Source organism: Globicephala melas, chromosome 7 (assembly GCF_963455315.2).
Source record: "Globicephala melas chromosome 7, mGloMel1.2, whole genome shotgun sequence".
Lineage (NCBI taxonomy): Eukaryota > Metazoa > Chordata > Mammalia > Artiodactyla > Delphinidae > Globicephala > Globicephala melas.
Window position 1 is genome coordinate 34188519 of NC_083320.1, and position 18305 is coordinate 34206823.

At 42.0% G+C, this 18305-nt stretch overlaps 2 protein-coding genes across 17 annotated transcripts in view; both read right to left on the reverse strand.

Moving 5' to 3' along the window:
• CASP10 (caspase 10) overlaps nucleotides 1-6219 on the reverse strand; it is a 28324-nt gene extending 22105 nt beyond the window's left edge. Inside the window, exons 1-3 of the mRNA XM_030854953.2 lie at nucleotides 5890-6219; nucleotides 4603-4956; nucleotides 3141-3234 (exon numbers count right to left, since the gene is read on the reverse strand). Of these exons, the coding sequence (XP_030710813.2) occupies nucleotides 3141-3234; nucleotides 4603-4949 (441 nt within the window). The 5' untranslated portion in view covers nucleotides 4950-4956; nucleotides 5890-6219. The remainder of the gene's footprint in view (nucleotides 1-3140; nucleotides 3235-4602; nucleotides 4957-5889) is intronic.
• A 25-nt stretch (nucleotides 6220-6244) lies between these two features.
• Nucleotides 6245-18305, reverse strand: part of CFLAR (CASP8 and FADD like apoptosis regulator) — a 94355-nt gene continuing 82294 nt past the window's right edge. For 11 of the 16 annotated variants that reach the window (XM_060302063.1, XM_030854829.2, XM_060302065.1 and 8 more), the window contains one exon: nucleotides 6245-6395. In XM_060302063.1, the coding sequence (XP_060158046.1) occupies nucleotides 6245-6395 (151 nt within the window). Of the gene's footprint in view, nucleotides 6396-8659; nucleotides 8686-11373; nucleotides 17488-18305 lie in introns of those variants that run through there. The other 5 variants (XM_030854871.3, XM_030854899.3, XM_030854922.3 and 2 more) reach the window with 3 other exon arrangements.

An 18305-nucleotide genomic window follows, 5' to 3' on the forward strand; every position in this document is an offset into this window, starting at 1 on the left:
CAGCGCCAGCACACCAACAATCTGCCCAGGAAATAAAGCAGGAGGGAGGAGGGGGTAAAGGAAGATTCAACCAGAGCTGATCAGCTGGGCAAAGGGGTCAGAGGGAATCCCCGAACAAGGTTCTACAGTCGGTTTATGTGCAAATGAGCTCCCGCTGAAGCTCAAAACAGAAACTCCTATCTTGACTGCATCCTACCAGGAGGAAGAAAAAGGGCTAAAGCATGTTTCCAGAAGCAATTTTGGAAACCCATTATACTTTGTACAAAGTGTATTAGATGTTGAGTAAATGACACCCTCCATACACACACACACACACACACACACACACACACACGAACACCCACAATATAAATGAAGTCTGCACATTAGTTTAAGAACACCACCCTGGCAAATATTAGCAGAAATTCTGAAACTCTCTTGCTCTGCATCTTTGTTAAAAAGATAAGTTTAGGTGTGGTTTCCTTTACAACTAACGTTCTATGTTGATTGCTACATTGAGAACGGATATCCTGACAGTTGTTTGGGTCACTCAGGATGTGTGAAGGCAGCTATGTTTGCTCTAAGTTTGTGAAAGCTATCAAAGAGGAAACCTAGAACACCCTGCAAAGGTCCTTTCTGTTCATCCAGAGAGACCACGTGAATTCACAATTCTTCCTTTTCGGCTGAGAGGAATTCAGGCCCTCCTCCACTGGCTGGTAAAGAATTTATTTCCGGGATAAAGTCTTTTGCAATTGCAATTGCAGGTAATGCAGTCCCATTAAGCCCTGGTATGGAAACACATCTGGGTTGCTTAGAGTTTGTCCTTTACGCACTCGAGAAGGCTGGCCTGATCACAAAGCCCAATAGAGATCAACCTGGATTATCAGGTGTGTAACTCAGCCACAGTTCTGGCGTAAATAGTTAGATCTCCTTCAGAATACAGAGAGATCATTTGGAATCCAAGAAGGAAGTGCAGTTTTCATGCATTTGTCCAGGACATTCCACAGTTTTATGCCACAGCTAAACACAGTAACTTCTTATTTACTGTTGTACGGAGTGAGAAAAGCATAAAATCATTTGGCTACTTGGGCACGGGCCTTTGATGATTTAAAAGCTAATTTAGCAGGAGGGAGAAATGTTTGGAATGATCCTGAACAATGAAAATGTTTCTGAAGCCACAGATGCCTTTAAGAAAAGGTCTAGGACCTGTGGAAAGGCCCAGAGGAAGAAATACATTCCCCAGCTTTTCTTAGTGGGAAATCATGGCTCTGTGTTGAGCATATCAAATGCCCCTCTCATCCTCCACCACACTGTGGGGAGTAAGGACTTCTGTGCATGACAATAGGTGTAACAATAGAAAGGGGTCTCTTTATTTATAAACCCAGAGACTAGAAAAATTATGAGAAGATGCCCAAAGCTGGGAGATAATTTTATCCGAATATGCTGGAGGGTTTTTCAAACTACAAGAATCTCTTCTGATGTTGAGAAATTCTACATGTAAAGCAAAATGCTGTCATTTGAGTATATAACCACTTTGCACCAACATAAACTCGAGATTGCATCATCCCATTCATTCATGCTTTCATTCGGAGCACCATTATGTAATTCTGCAATGTTCTGGGGCTATAATGATAAGTAAGACTCAGTCCCCATTCCCAAGGATCCCACAACCAATCCTTAGGATAAAGGAGCCTGGAGAGAGAACCAATGGAAAGACGCAAGAGGCTAAAATCCCTGGGGGCTCTGAAAAGGAGAAAAAAAGGACTCAAAGATTGTAACCAAAACAGAGAATTAACCTGCAGGTTAATTAACCTACAGGTCTGACACCAGGAAATATGTTTAATGAATTGTTAAACATGGTCCTCATAAGACCTACCACATGTAAAACAGCTTCCTACTCCTCAGTGATTTTTCTTTCAAAAAGAATTTATTTGGGGCTTCCCTGGTGGCGCAGTGGTTGGGAGTCCGCCTGCCTATGCGGGGGGCACGGGTTCGTGCCCCGGATCCGGGAGGATCCCACATGCTGTGGAGCGGCTGGGCCTGTGAGCCATGGCCGCTGGGCCTGCGCGTCCGGAGCCTGTGCTCCGCAACGGGAGGGGCCACAGCGGTGAGAGGCCCGCGTATCGCAACAAAAAAAAAGAATTTATTTGTCAATAAAATCAGTTAGTCTGGGGAGAATGTGATATGGGAGGGCTACACATGTAAGCTCTTTGCACTGGTGATGTGCTCATCTGTAAGTTGGACGGGGGATCCATGGCTGTTCACTTAGTTCTACATTTATAACTTCCATACATGTTACATGTCTTTTTTGGTGTTATCAAACATTATATAACTTAATAAAGATAGCTGTCGAATAACAAAATTAATGTTATAGGGTAAAATTCGAAAATTGGCCCCTTCCCAAATTAACTAACTTGCTTGTCACAAGCTGTTATGAGAATCAAAAGAAAAAATATAAAGTTTTGAGGCCTGGAAGAGAGATGTGCAGCTACTTTCCTGCCCTTAATTGTGACCAATCTAGCAAGAATATCAGCCGACAGCATTATGTTAATATTAAAAACATTACTATTAGTTCCAAGCACTTGTATAGCCCTTTAGAAAGCACATCCTCAAACATTTGTCTCATTTGATTTTCACAAAACTCTACATGGGAGACACTGCAACGTCCACTGAAAAGGACACGGCTCCCTCAGAAACCTCAACTAATGGATGTGAGGAACAACTAATTCCCATTCTGCCATTAGCTACCACCTCCTCATTTCTTTGTGGTGCCCTGCACATTTCTGTATCATAAAACACAGTGGATGTCAATAGCACTCGTTTACTGCATGGTTACTATGTGCAAAATACAGGCCCCAGCTAATAGTTGATGTATATTATTTCATCTAATCCTCTTAACAGTCCTGGAAGGAAGTAGTATAATTGTCTATAATATGACACATTAGAAAATGGAGGCTCAGAAACATTCAATCACTTGCCCCACATCCAGGAGTTAGTCTAGGACTAGACTCCAGGCCCATTAAAAGTCAATGCTGCTAACCCTTGTCTGATATTGTCTCCTGCAAAAAAAAATGAGCCCTCCTGAAATCCCTTTCTAGCATCTTCCCAAACACTGATTAAGGCAATGTTCACAAAGACCCCATCCTATAGGGCCCACTCACCATCTGGACTTTCGGAACCGACTCCCTCAGAAGGAAGATCATGCTCTTTAAGTTCTCTGAGCTGATGTCTTCTGACAGTTCATAGAGCAGGTTTCTAAGACATACACCCAAGAGACAAATTAAAGTTTCGCACTTGCAGAGGATGGGCAGGAAATTGAGTGCTTTTATCGTACGTTATCTCTCGTTTGAATGACCACAACCCTGTGAGTAGACAACTATTAATCCCATAGATTTAAAAACAAAAACTTTGAGCTTCAAAGTGACCTATTAAACGACAGCAACACAGTAAGCAGTAGGAGCAGGCCTTCTGATTCCAAGTCCAGTGCTGTTTCAAATTCCACTAAGAAGGCATGAAACAAAATGTCGGCATGCCTGCCCTCCTCCAGACTCCATTCTAGAAATCAGGCTTACTTTATGGGCCCTCATCAGGGAGGACTCAATGCCAGTGAGTATAAAGTTCACTGTTGAAAAGGAGTTCACTGTTGAAAAAGAAAGGAAACTATCCCAAATTCTGGAGAGCCATACAGCCGACAATTAGAATAACTGAATATGGGGACTTCCCTGGCGGTCCAGTGGTTGGGCGCGGGTTCGATCCCTGGTTGGGGAACTAAGATCCCACATGCCATGCGGCACAAGCAAAAAAAAAAACAGAAAAGAAAAACTGAATACTTCATTCACAGGTTAATAGCTCTGCATGCCTGAGACCATTCCTCAGCTGTCTAACCAGCAGAGTGGAAATAATGATCTCCAGAATTCCCTCACTGACCCAAGGGCAGCTCAGGTTGTAGGAACCAGTTCAAGTGTTAAGTCCTGAAGGATTCTAACCGTCCAGGCTGTAAAATAGTATTACGAAGGCTCCACTTCGTGAGGCTGTTTGATGTAGATACTATGTTAGTGGACCGTTTAAAACAGCGTTGCTTAAGGTCTGATGCCTTTATGCTACCTCTTTGGGCAAAATACCTATATTTTACCTGTCTGGGTTTCACCCCAAAACTGGACAAACTGGACATGGCATAAATGATGTCCCTCCCTACCCCAAAGGCACATCTCCTTTTTTATTTTGCTCACTTGGGTCCAAGTATTCATTTCTCTCTTCTCAAATGGCTAGGTATAGGCTGACACACCAGTGACTCACTGGAGGCAGGAGGCTGAGAGCGTGGAGGCTGGCAATGAGGAAGGCGCTGGCCTGCTGCACACGGAGCTGGGCCTCCTTCCTCAGTGAGAAGCAAAACAAAGGGAAGCCACCCCCAGGCACAGGACTGGGTTTTGAAACTTTGCTGACCTCCCAGCCTCCATTCTCATTAGCACCTGAAGTTAAGAAATCTCCTGCTTTAGAATCACCATACCAGCCAAGGAGGTAGATGGGGGGGGGGGGGGCGGTAAAGAAAAACAACCTTAAAAATTAATTCATCATGAATCGCAGCCTCTTTTCAAAGCCCAATGGCCCTGCCGTGTCGATCACCTGAACGGAGAGACCTTCCGGCGGAAAGGCAGGCGGTTCTCCACCTGCTCCTTGGTGCAGTGGAGGTGCCGAAGGAGGACCTTCTGCTTGATGGTGTAGAGGAGCTCCGCTAGGAAGAAGGGGTCTTCCTCACTCAGCCTTTCCTCTGCCAACAGGTACTCAAAGATATCCAAGGCTGAGTCGCACTTCTCCAGGTTCTTGGGGGCGATGGAGTCTCGGCAGAGGAACTTCAGGCGCTCCACGTCTTGATCCCCCAGGTACGAATCAATAGTCAGAAGTGTCCCTCGAAAGTTCCCTTGACAGTTATCATCTAAAGTGGAATTCAGACTTTGGCCTTGCGATGTCATGGCCAGCCTGAAAGAGATACGGATATGGGGGCCACAGCTTAGAGAGTCAGGACAACAGGGCACCCCATCTTCCCAGGCCCTCCTCCAGTTCCAGCCTCCTCTGTTCCAGGCCTTAGACTTTTCTAGAAATGCTGAAAAATGAAATTCACTGCGAGGTCACTTCAAAAACCTATAGCCCAGAAAACGTGACCCCAACACCGGCATGTTAACCTTTTAGGAGGTCTGAAGAGAGCTTTTATTGAAACTCAATTGACCCCTAGTTCCCCCAAATCAAAATGCCCCCATTGGGAGCTAGTCAAGAGGGAGGACGACACAGCACAATTTCTCCCGCCTGGAGCTCTTAAATCATTCCCACCAAATGGCAGAAGTAACACTTTTACATTTTAGAAATAAAGTAATGGGGGGGGTACATTTCTGAAGTATCTACCAACCTAAGGACAACAAGGTAACATTGCTAACCATACCAGGGCAGGCCTTTCTTTATCTCACAGAAAGAAAAGTCCCAATCCCAGACCCCAGAAACAGTGGTTTCAGACGACATTTGCTCAAATCAACGTAGGAACTGACAAATTACCGAAGTCAGTATTTCCACACTAAATGTATTTCCACACTAAATTTCATTCTAATCAGAGGAGCAATGAATCGATAATATTTTTTCAATGTAATTATTCATTCTTTAAGGACTTGAGGTATATATTCACTATGCAACACTGAGCTATTTAGAAACAAGAAACTACTTTCTAAGGGAAGGCGAACATACCAACAACAAAAAAATAACAAAGAGTGGTTATATATAAGTGGTATAATTACAGATACCATAAATTTTATTCTGGGCTCCTGTCTGAGTTTCTCAAATTTTATGCAATGAACGTATAGTACTTTTATAGTTAGAAAAAGAAGAAAAATGTCATCTTTAATGTGAGTATCTATTGGGTCTTACCTTCTAGTAGCTCTGTGATACTAGAAACAGTATGACTGGATTCCTGGAGATATCTTATTCCAACATCGTACATTTGTCTTGCAGTTTCCTGAAAATTCTGATCTCTAGCTCTGGCAAGTCTGCCAGACTTTGTCTCTATTTATGGGCTAGCATATTTCTACCAGGAAAGGGCTGTGTGGGAGTTTTCCTTGGTCTAACCTTTCTTTTTCCATGTTAGACCTAGTAAATCCAGGCGAAACAGTGCCATTGCTGACAATGTGAGATTGTGCAAGTATCCAGGAAGTAAAGCAAGGGGAAAAAAAGGCTGGTGCCTGAGTCCCCAGCAGAGAAAAGGTGTTAATTACATACCTTCAGATCAAATTCCACTGATCCTCTGGAGGTAAAAAGTTCTCAGAAAAATTTCCTGAAAACAGAGCTTTAAAGAAATTAGAATCCTCTTCGTGCTCCAAGTCCAAGTTCCAAGAAATCTCCCGTTTGCGCGGTAAGAGAACTCAAATTGCCTTGGCCTAGCGAATGAAAACTCGGTCAGCCGATTTGGGAAACTTATGCTAATTGATGATGTCATCATTGACTCACTCGCCTTGCCTCCTCCCCTTTCCTGGGGTTAGGACAATGCTGACAAACAGCGTCTGCTAAAGGCATATGCCTAACCTTCCCACTGTAGAGCTCAGGACTCCCACGTAAAGCCGAGGGCTAACAGAGGAATTCCTGGAAGGCACTAAGTGCTCTAGTGTTTCCCTGGGATCACTCCCCTCGTAAGTTAAAAAGGGAAGTGTCGATTTTTCCTAACCATCTCCTTCCCCAAACACACTAACCTTTAAAATAAAACTCAAAATGTTCCTGAAATAGTAGTCGGCCATCTTAACTCTTTCTCAAGTAAGTACATGTGCAAATAAACAATTAAAAAATTTAAGGCAAAAAAAAAAGGAGGGGGCTGGGCTCTAAGCCCATTTGGAAGTATTTGCAAGGAACTGAGTTAACAGTAGGCAAAACTGGTGAAGTCTCTGCCCTTCCAGCACATTCAGTCCAGCAGGAAAAAGACTTCAAAGACATTATTTCACATAATAAAAACAATACCTAACACTTGTATCCCAACTGCCATGTGCCAGGTACTATTTACTCATTTAATCATCCCAACAACTCTCTAAAAAAATACTATTACTATGACCCCTCTTTTAAGACGTGAAAATTAAAACACAAAAGGTTAAGTAATTTGCCCAAGATCACACAGGGAGCTGGTGGGAGAGCCAAGATTTAAACCAATAAGTTTAGCTTTAAGCCACTACACTATAATTCAGCTAATTCAAATGCACAGAGCTGAAAGAAGTACAGAATCTTAGAAAGATATTTTATCTCTGAAAAAAAAAGATTTATGGGGGACTTCACTGGTGACTCACGCTCCCAGTGCAGGGGGCCCAGGTTAGATCCCTGGTCAGGGAACTAGATCCCACATGCATGCTGCAACTAAGAGTTGCTAAGGAGCCTGCCTGCTGCAACTGAGACCTGGCACAGCCAAATACATACATACATATATAAATTTGGTCATGGAAAAAGTTATTTCTAAAAAAAAGATTTATGATGCCTTATTAGCAAAAGTATTACAGTGCCATTTCCATATCCTAGGCATGAAATTCTGTGTTTAAGAAAGACAAGCCCAGGGCTTCCCTGGTGGTGCAGTGGTTGAGAGTCCGCCTGCCGATGTAGGGGACACAGGTTCGTGCCCCGGTCCGGGAAGATCCCACATGCCGCAGAGCAGCTGGGCCAGTGAGCCATGGCCACTGAGCCTGCGCGTCCGGAGCCTGTGCTCCGCAACGGGAGAGGCCACAAGAGTGAGAGGCCCGCGTACAGCAAAAAAAAAAAAAAAGACAAGCCCGAGTGGTGATGGTTGCACAACAATGTGACTATATTAATGCCACTGAATTGTACACCTGAAAATGGTTAAAATAGTAAATTTTATGTTATGTATATTTTACCACAAATTTTTTTTAAAAAAGATAACGATAAGACAGAGAAGCTCTAAGTGTTGGTCTTCTATTCATTTCTTCAATTATACATATTTCACTCCCTGGACCATCTGGGAAGCCAATTTGATGAAACTATCGCTTCTCACCTTGTTCATAAAATATATTAACTTTTTCAACTTTTGTTCAATAATATTAAATATTTAGCAAGCTCTTCCTATGTGTAAAGCATGAACTCTCTAAGGTCAGTGTTATTATCCATATTCAATAGATGAGGAAATCAAAGTTCAGAGAGGAAAAGTATTTTGCCATCATCCCAACCCTAGGAAGAGTTGGGAGTTCAGGACTGACACCTAGGTCTCTCTAATTCCAAATCCTATGCTCCTGATCTCAAGGCTACTACTGCCACTAACTCCATATGAGGTAATGTAATTTCTGTAACTATTGGGCAGGGTGAGGCTGCAGTGGGGCTCACCTAAGCGCCACAGGAGCCCCACAGAGCAAGGCAGGAATCCAGATGGTGATGCCTTGGAGGTATCTGAGCTAAGCCTGAAAGGCAGAAGTAGAATAGAGACACCTGAAGTAAAACTTGAACTTTTATCCTAGGACTCCCAGTACTCAAGGGAAACGCTTGAATCAAGTTAAAGGGGGGAGATCGTGTGCTATGTTATTTGCATTCGGCATTTCATACTTACCATTCAGAACACAATTACTGAGGGCATGCTGATGGTGAGTTGATAGTAGTGGAAAGAATAAACATGTCTTACAGCCTCTTTCCTGATTGGTTTCAGTCAACTTAGTCCATATGAAGAGCCAATCAAAACCTACCACGGCCCTGGTGACAAAGGGGAAATACCAGATGGTTCCTATTTAGTTCGGCCTTGGGAGGGGGCGGTGGTGTCAGTAATTGGCTTTCCTTTACATCCAGGGTCTGGTCCAAGTCCCCCCCCCCCCCCCCCCCCCCGGCCAAAGTAAAAACTCGTGAACTAAAGAATGGACACAGTGATGGGGAAGATAGATGTAGGAGCTGGAAAAAACCCTAGTGCCCTGAAACTTTCATTCCAACTCCTGTTCCTATGGTAGCAGGTTCTTTTGATTAGCTATCCCATCCCCAACTTCTAGGACTCCCTCCCTTCCTCGCTCCATACTTTTATTCACACACTTCAGACCTTCTCAGAACTGGTCTTACTCTAGGTATATGGGAGCATGATGAAGCTAAGTTCTAAAGGAGAATGTTTTTTGTGGTAAGGATCCCAGCAGAGGTCTCCAAATGGTGCACTGGCAGGAGACTATAGCTAGATGAGTAAAATGTGACCCATTTTGTATTCGTTATACTACAGACTGATCTATTTTAAGACATTTTTTGGCCTTGCTGCACGGCATGTGGGATTTAGTTCCCCGACCAGGGATCGAACCCATGCCCCCTGAAGTGGAAGCGCAGAGTCTCAACCACTGGACCACCAGCCAAGTCCCCAGACCGATCTATTTTAACGTGTCTCTTTCCTTAATAAAAAAGCAGTTTAAAAAAAAAAAAAGAGGTGAGAAACTTCCAATATTTAATGTAGAAAGGCTGGAAAATAGGGAAACACACAGAGTCACTTATAACCTATACTGTTAAATTTTTACCAAGTCAATATGTTGTACACCTTAAACTTATACAATGTTGTATATATGTCAATTATATCTCATTTTTTTTAATTTTAGTGTATATCCTTTCACTTTTCTCTGTGTAATTATTTTTCAAAAATTGGAATAAGCTGTACAGTTTGCTTTTTTCACTTAACAACACATATACCTTTTTTTTCATATCATTAAATAGTCTTTGACAACATGATGCTTAGTGGTTAGATGATATTCTCTTCCCTGGATATACCATATTTATTTAACTAATTTATAGTTATTGGACATTTAACTCATTTCCAATTTTTTACTATTGTGAACAGTGCTGCATTGAAGATTCTTACAAATAGATCTCTGAACGTATTTATAATGATTTCCTTAGGATGAAACCCAATGTAGAATTAGCAAGCTAATCTTTAAATTCACCCTTCCCCATTCTGTGAACCCCAAAGGCCTTGCATCCCACTTTCTTATCCGTTGGGTTTGAAGCAAGAAGCCAGAGAATTCGGGGGTGACAAAACCTCAAAGTTCCACAAGATGGTGATATTTCCGAAAAGAGTCCAACAGACTAGCATTAGATTGGTTAGGGAACTAGGCGGATGTGGCTAAAGGGGTAAAAGAGTTTTAATGCTGCAAAAAGAAAGAATCAAAGAGGCTGAAAGGTCTTCCGTTTAGAGGAGAGTTTGTCGTTTAAAAGAAGAAAAATAGAAAGCTGCTTTGACCTTTGATTCACTAATTTTTCGAAAAGGCAGCACAAGACAGCCATGTTTATAAAAATTTACAGGGCTTCCCTCAGGGCTTCCCTGGTGGCGCAGTGGTTGAGAGTCCGCCTGCCGACTCAGGGGACCCGGGTTCGTGCCCCGGTCCGCGAAGATCCCACTTGCCGCGGAGCGACTGGGCCCGTGAACCATGGCCGCTGAGCCTGCGCGTCCGGAGCCTGTGCTCCGCAACGGAAGAGGCTACAACGGTGAGAGGCCCGCGTACCGCAAAAAAAAAAAAAAAAAAAAAAAATTTACAATGAGGCAAGTGACATAAAATGTCCCTGATATCAATGTGTGCAAAAAGAGTCCAGTTAAGATGGCAGTATCCCCCAAATTGGTCTTCATATTCAGTGAAATCACTGTCAAAATCCTCACTGCCCTTTTTAAAAAAAAATGTTATTTATTTATTTTTCTGGCTGTGCCCCACGGCATGTGGGATCTTAGTTCCCTGACCACCGATTGAACCTTCGCCCACTGCAGTGGAAGCACAGAGTCTTAATCACTGGACCACCAGGGAAGTCCCCTCACTGCCCTTTTTACAGAAATTGACAAGCTGATCCTAAAAGTCATGGACATGTAAGGGACTTGGGAGAGGCAAAATAATCTTGAGAAAGAAAACCAAAGTTGGAACACTCACACTCCCCAATTTTAAAACTTACTACAAAGTACAATAATCAAGACAATGTAGTACTGCCATAAGGATAGACAGTTCCGTGGAATAGAATTGAGAGTCCAGAAATAAACCCTCACATTCACGGTCAGTTGATTTTCAACAAGGATGACAAACAATTCAATGGGGGAAAAATAGTCTTTTCAACAAATGGTGCAGGATATCTATTAGCAAAAGAATGAGGTTGAACCCATAATTCATACCATATACAAAAAATTACTCAAAATTGATCAAAGACTGAAATGTAAGAGTTAAAATCATAAAATCTTATAAGAAAATATAGGTGTAACTCTTCATAACCTTGGATTAGGCAATGGTTTCTTACATATGATGCCAAAAGCATAAGCAACAAAGAAGAAAACAGATCAATTGGACTTTATCAAAATATAAAGGTTTGTGCTGGAAAAGATATTACACAAAAAATGAAAAGACAACCCATAGAATAGGTGACAAATTTTGCAGATCTTTATCTGATAAGAGACTAGTATCCAGGATATATAAACATACTTACAATTCAACAATAGAAAGACAATTTTTAAAGATTTTTTTTTGATGTGGACTGTCCTTAAAGTCTTTATTGAATTTGTTACAATATTTCTTCTGTTTTATGTTTTGGGGTTTTTTGGGGTTTTTTTTTGGCTATGAGGCATGTGGGATCTTATCTCACCGACCAGGGATTAAACCCGCACCCGCTGCATTGGAAGGCGAAGTCTTAACCACTGAACTGCCAGGGAAGTCCCAAAAGACAATTTTTAAATGGGAAAGTACTGAATAGATGTTTCTTCAAAAACAATGTAAAAATGGCCAATACACACATGAAAAGATGCTCAATATCATTAGTCAGTAGGAAAATACAAATCATAACCACAATGAGATACTAATTCATGCCCACTAGGATGTTTATAATAAAAAAGACAAAAAATAACAAGTGTTGGAGAGGGTGTAGAGAAATTGGAACCCTCATACCCTGCTGGTGGGAATGTAAAGTGGTATAGCCACTGTGAAAAACAGTTTGGCAGTCCTCAAAAAGGTAAACATAGAGTTACCAGCAATTCAATTCTGACTTTATGACCCAACAATTCCACTTTTACGTCTATACCCAAGAGAATTGAAAACATATATCCACACAGAAACTTATACATGAATACTCATAGCAGCTTCGTTCATAATAGACAAAAAGTAGAAGCCATCTAAATGTCCATCAAATGATGGATACACAAAATATGGTATAACCATACAATGAAATATTATTCAGGCATAAAACAAAATGAAGTACTTACATATTCTACAACATAGATGAACCTTGAAAACATGCTAAATGAAAGAAGTCAGAAGGCCGTGTATTGAATGATCTGTTTATATGAAATATCCAGAGTAGGAAAATGTGTAGAAACAGAAAGTGGTAATCCAGGGGCTAGGAGGCAGGGAGGAATATGGAATGATGGCTAATAGGTACGGGATTTCTTTTTTTATTATTATTTATTTATTTAGGCTGCACGGGGTCTTAGTTGCGGCACACGGGATCTTCGTTGTGGCACGCGGGATCTTTTAGTTGCGGCATGTGGGCTCATTGTTGCGGCATGCCAGCTTCTAAGTTGCGGCATGTGATCTCTTAGTCACGGCACGCATGCAGGATCTTGTTCCCCGACCAGGGTTCGAACCCGGGCTCTCTGCATTGGGAGCGTGGAATCTTACCCATGGACCACCAGGGAAGTCCTAGAATTTCTTTTGTAGGTAGATGAAAATGTTCTGAAATTAGGTCATGGTGATGACTGCACAACTGTGAATACATTAAAAACCAAAGAATTGTACACTTTAAAAGGATGAAGTTTTATGAAATGTGAATTATAGTTCAATAAGAAAAAAAAAGGAAGATCTAGGATATGTCACAAACAACTTTCTGATGGTTAGTTTCATGTGTCAACTTGATTAAGCTAAAGGATGCCCAGAGATCAAGTGAACCTTATTTTGGGGTGCGTCTGTAAGGATGTTTTTTAGAAGAGATTAGCATTTGAATCAGTAGACTAAGTAAAGAAGATCTGTCCTCACCAAAGTGGGTGGGCATCACATCCAAGCCACTGAGGTCTGAATAGAACAAAAAAGGAGGAGAAAGGGTGAATTTTCTCTCTCTCTCCTTGAGCTGGGACATCCTCTTCTGCTCTCAGACTTTGGAGTTCCTGGTTCTCTGGGCCTTTGGACTCCAGGACTTCCACCAGCAACACCCCACTCCCCCATCCTGTCCCTCATCCCAACCTCCAGCCACAATCTTATTGTGTATGCATTGGAGAATCTTGAAGGCTTCTAAGGAGGAAAATGATAAAGATATGTTGAGAAAGATTCTTTGGGTTGCTGTGTATGACATGATCATAGGATCATAGGCTGGGGGCAATATCAGTGAGAAAGCTGTCGTCATAGTTCAGTGGAGGAGTAATGAGCGCGCAGAGGAAGTGTAATGATGGGGATAGATGGAAAAGACCTTGTAGTTGCAGAACTAACCTGATTTAGATTTAGCCAGATGTAGAAACACAGGAGAGGGGAGACCAGGATGAAACTGATGTTGGGGTGATGCTGTTACCTAAAACTGGAGACGCAGGTAAAAGAGCAGAGTGGGAATGGAGGTTTTTTTTTATGTTTGCCATATACTGAGTTTGAGGTACCAGAGGGAAAATCAAGTGGAAAAGTCTACCAGGAGGTTGAGGGTGAGATTTGAACTTGAAGAGTCTGGGCTTGAACATCCCTCTTGTTATTGGCATAGAAGCAGTAATTGAAGCTACAAGGTTGTCAAAAGAAAAATATATAAAGAGAAAACAATAGAGTGATCCTTGGGGATATCCACATTTAAGGATGAGGAGGAGAAAGATACCAGGAAGACTTGGCCAGGAAGTCCTTGATAGAACTTCATAGTGGAACACCCTGGAGAAGTAAGAAAACTATGACGCCAGGGTCCAAGGACCACTGGTTTGGTAACTATGGTTCATGTGACCCATGGATCTTGTAGATTTGGTAAAATGATTAAGGTGAAATCCAGATGGCAGGGAAGTATGGAGTAAATGGGAAAGGTGAAATGGAGAGGGTGTAGACTAGCCTAAAATTCACATAAGACAGTGGCTTGAAAGAGAGGGACTTTATTTGAAGGGGGAAGCAGAGCTTGTTTTCAGACTGAAGGCTCAAAGAGAGAGGAAGAGATTAAAGATACAAGAGACTTGAAATAATGCTCAGTCTTGAAAGAGGACTGACCTATGCCAACAGAGGGACTAAGAATCCGACGTGAGGGACTAAGAATCAGACTTCTGGGGCAGGAAGTCCTTACCAAATAAAGAAGAAAAGATGTTTCTTATATCATCATTCAAACAGTGAAAACCTGGGAATGACTTATCATACAGAGACATATAGGTATAGGCATGACCACATAAATGAAAAGAGAGAAAACAGTGTTAAAATATTATGCCATTTATGTTTAAAATGAACATATTGTGTTTATATATATTAAAAGAGAATGAACATTTTTAACAATAAGTAATTTTTATTTTACATTTTCAAGTTACAATAATATGTGCTCTGTATAAAATGAAACGAAGAATACAGATGTGTTTATTCAAAATCACTGACTTTCCAGGCTTCCCCGGTGGCGCAGTGGTTGAGAGTCCGCCTGCCAATGCAGGGGACACGAGTTCGTGCCCCGGTCCGGGAAGATCCCACATGCCGCGGAGCGGCTGGGCCGGTGAGCCGTGGCCGCTGAGCCTGTGCGTCCGGAGCCTGTGCTCCGCAACGGGAGAGGCCACAACGGTGAGAGGCCCGCGTACCACAAAAAAAAAAAAAAAAAAAAAGAATAAAAAATATATGATATCGCTACATAGCTACTAAAATAGCTGAAATACAAACCACTAACACCACCAAATGTTGGCAAGGATGTGGAGCAAAGGAACTCTACAAAATGGTGCAGCCGCTCAGGAATACACGCTTTCAGTTTTTTCCAAAGTTACACACACATAGGCTTACCATACAATATAGAAATTGCTCTCCTAGGTATTCACTCAAATGAGTTTAACACTTACATCTACACAAAAATCAGCACACAGGGCTTCCCTGGTGGCGCAGTGGTTGAGAGTCCGCCTGCCGATGCAGGGGACGCGGGTTCGTGCCCCGGTCTGGGAAGATCCCACATGCTGCGGAGCGGCTGGGCCCGTGAGCCATGGCCACTGAGTCTGTGCGTCCGGAGCCTGTGCTCCACAACGGGAGAGGCCACAACAGTGAGAGGCCCACGTACAGCGCAAAAAAAAAAAAAAAAAAAAATCAGCACACAAATTAAAAAGATCTGCAGTTGCCAGCGGCTTAGGGAGAGAGAAGGATGAATATGAGGAGCACAAAGGATTTTTAGGGCAGTGAAACTATTCTGTATGATACAGTAATGGTGCATACATGACATTATGCAGTTGTCAAAACCAGGAACTATACAACATGGAATGAGCCCTAATGTAAACCCTAGTAGACTTTCATTTAATACTAATGTATCAATATTGTTCATCAACTGTAAAAATGTACTGCAATAATGCAAGGTGTTAATAGGAGGAGAATTGTGGGGTATGGGGGACTATATGGAAACTCTGTACTTTCTGCACAAATTTTCTGCAAACCTAGTTACTCTTAAACATAATGTTTATTAAAAAGAAAAAAGGTTGGGGAGAAATGTTTGTGGAGCAATTAATAAATTATCTTAATCTTCTCTTTTTTTCCCTTTTTTTAAAAACTGAGGTGAAATCCACATAAAATGTACTATTTTAAAGTGTACAATTCAGTGGCTTTTAGTACATTTACAATGTTGTGCAACCATTACGTCTATCTAGTTCCAAAACATTTCAGGAACCTCAAAGGAGACCTTGTCCCCCTTAAGCAGTCTCTCCCCAATCCCCTCTCACCCCAGTCCCTGGCAACCACCAATCTGCTATTTGTCTCTATAGATTTACCTATTCTGGACATTTCATATAAATACTGTCATACAATATGTGACCTTTTGTGTCTGACTTCTTTCACTTAGCATAGCGTTTTTGAGGTTCATCTGCATTGTAGCCTATATCAGTACTTAATTCCTTCTTATAGATAAATAACTTTCCATTGTACGGATATACCATATTTGGTTTATCCATTCATCTGATGGACATTTGAGTTGTTTCCACTTTTTGTCTGCTGTGCCTACGGCTATGAGCATGTATATAGGACTACTTGTTCACCTGTAATCTACCTTTTAGGTGACCCTTGTGGGGAGTTGGATTAATCTGTGATACTCAGTGTATACCAGCCGATATTGCAGAGGCATTTATTGAAAAGAATTTGTATTTCTTGAATGTTTGCTTATTAAGTGTGTGATAGAGCCTAAGTGGAAAAGCCTGGACCCATGGGTCTTGCAGCTTTGGTATGGCACAAGAAGGAGAAGCAGAGGAAGTGTTGCTTGGAATAGAGAGGGCAGGTTCTTGAAAAATCAGTCATTACGTTTAATGACCTTGACTGAATCCTACATTTCCATCTCTGGGGCTACTGTAGGCAAGGAAGGGTCTGGCTGGGAAACAAGAAATTGTGGATTTACAAGCAGTGAGTCCTTTGGAGTCATTATCTGTGGCGATCCTAAACATATGTGCAGAGTTACTGTTTCTTCTTTTTTTGTTGTTGTTGGTTTTTTTTAAATATTTATTTATTTTTGGCTGTGTTGGGTCTTCATTGCTGTGCGTGGGCTTTCTCTAGTTGCAGTGCATGGGCTGCTCATTGCGGTGGCTTCTCCTGTGTGAAGCACGGACTCTAGGTGCCCGGGCTTCAGTAGTTGTGGCTCGCAAGCTGTAGAGCGCAGGCTCAGTAGTTGTGGCACACAGGCTCAGTTGCTCTGCGGTATGTGGGATCTTCCCAGGCTGGGGCTCGAACCTGTGTCCCCTGCCTTGGCAGGTGGATTCTTAACCACTGCACCACCAGGGAAGTGCTACTGTTTTTTCTTTATATTCAGTTTTGTGTATGTATCTTTCAAACTCTTATTCACTGTAAACCAGGTCCAAAAGCTGGTCTACACTGATGATTCAGTCAGAACTTTTCCTTGTGGATTACATCTCTTATGAGGACAGTGTCCAAATCCTACTATGTCTTAATAAAGCGTCTCCATCTCTCCAACAGAAACCACAAAACTATAAAAGGAAATAAATGAGAGCATCATACATACTAAAAACTTAGGTCAGCTCAGGTGTTAACATTACATTTTTTAACAATACATACATACATTTTTAAACAAAAATTAAAATGTTCACCTAGGCAAATATTTATTTTAAACTTACAACATGCATAAACATAAAAAAACACTTTAATCAAATAACAATGTACGAGTCAGACTAGGTTAGGTCAAAAGAAATATAAACCCCACATTTTTTTCTCTCACATAAATGTCCAGATGTAGGTAATCTAGGGTTGGTATGGTGACTCTGCTTCTTAATGTCTTCACCCAACAAGGCTCCTTCCTGTTCACCACTTGGTCATCCCTACAGTGTGGCTCTTATCCTCACAATTCAAGATGGCAGCTAGAGCTCCAGCCATCACATATGCAGTCTAGTCACTAAGACAGAAAAAGGGACAAAGGGGTGAAGGGCAAAAAACAGTTGCCTTTTAAGAAAAATTCTCAGCAATTGCCAAACAATACCACTGCTTACATATTATTTTCCAGGACTAGACACATGACCACATCTTGCTACAAGTTAAGGCTTGGACAGCTAGACTGTATTCTGTGAGGCTGTGTGCCCAGTTTCAAATTAAGACTTCTATTACTAGAGAAAAAGAGAATGGATATTTGGGACAGTGAGCAGGGTCTGCCACACAGACAAATTGATAAGGCTGACCTCAAATTGTGACCTCTTGGTGGCATAAGTAACATGCTTAATCCTGAAAACTTGCTCCTAGAATATGGGAGAAGAGATTCCCATTTCAAACACTGCAGACAGAAAAAGCTGTCAAGTGACCCCTACCATGGCCTATTCATGGAAGAGGATGGAAGGTGCTGGGGACTGGAATGGAACTGGGGTTGACGAGACAGTCCTCCTAACCAGTGGCCCAGCAAAGCAGTCCTGAGACCACGGGTCCTGCTACTGAAAAGAAGGGCTAGAGATGAGACAGAGAAGTGAAGGCAGAACTATAGGAAAGAGTAATCTCTTCAGCACCAAAGAAACAGCTAGTCAAAAGCTGATAGAGGGACTTCCCTGGTGGTCCCGTGGTTAAGATTCCACGCTCCCAATGCAGGGGACCTGGATTTGATCCCTGGTCAGGGAACTAGATCCTGCATGCATGCCACAGCTAAAAATCCCTCATGCCGCAACTAAGACCTGGCACAGCCAAATAAATAAATAAATAAATAAATGTTTTTAAAAAAAAGTTGGAGGA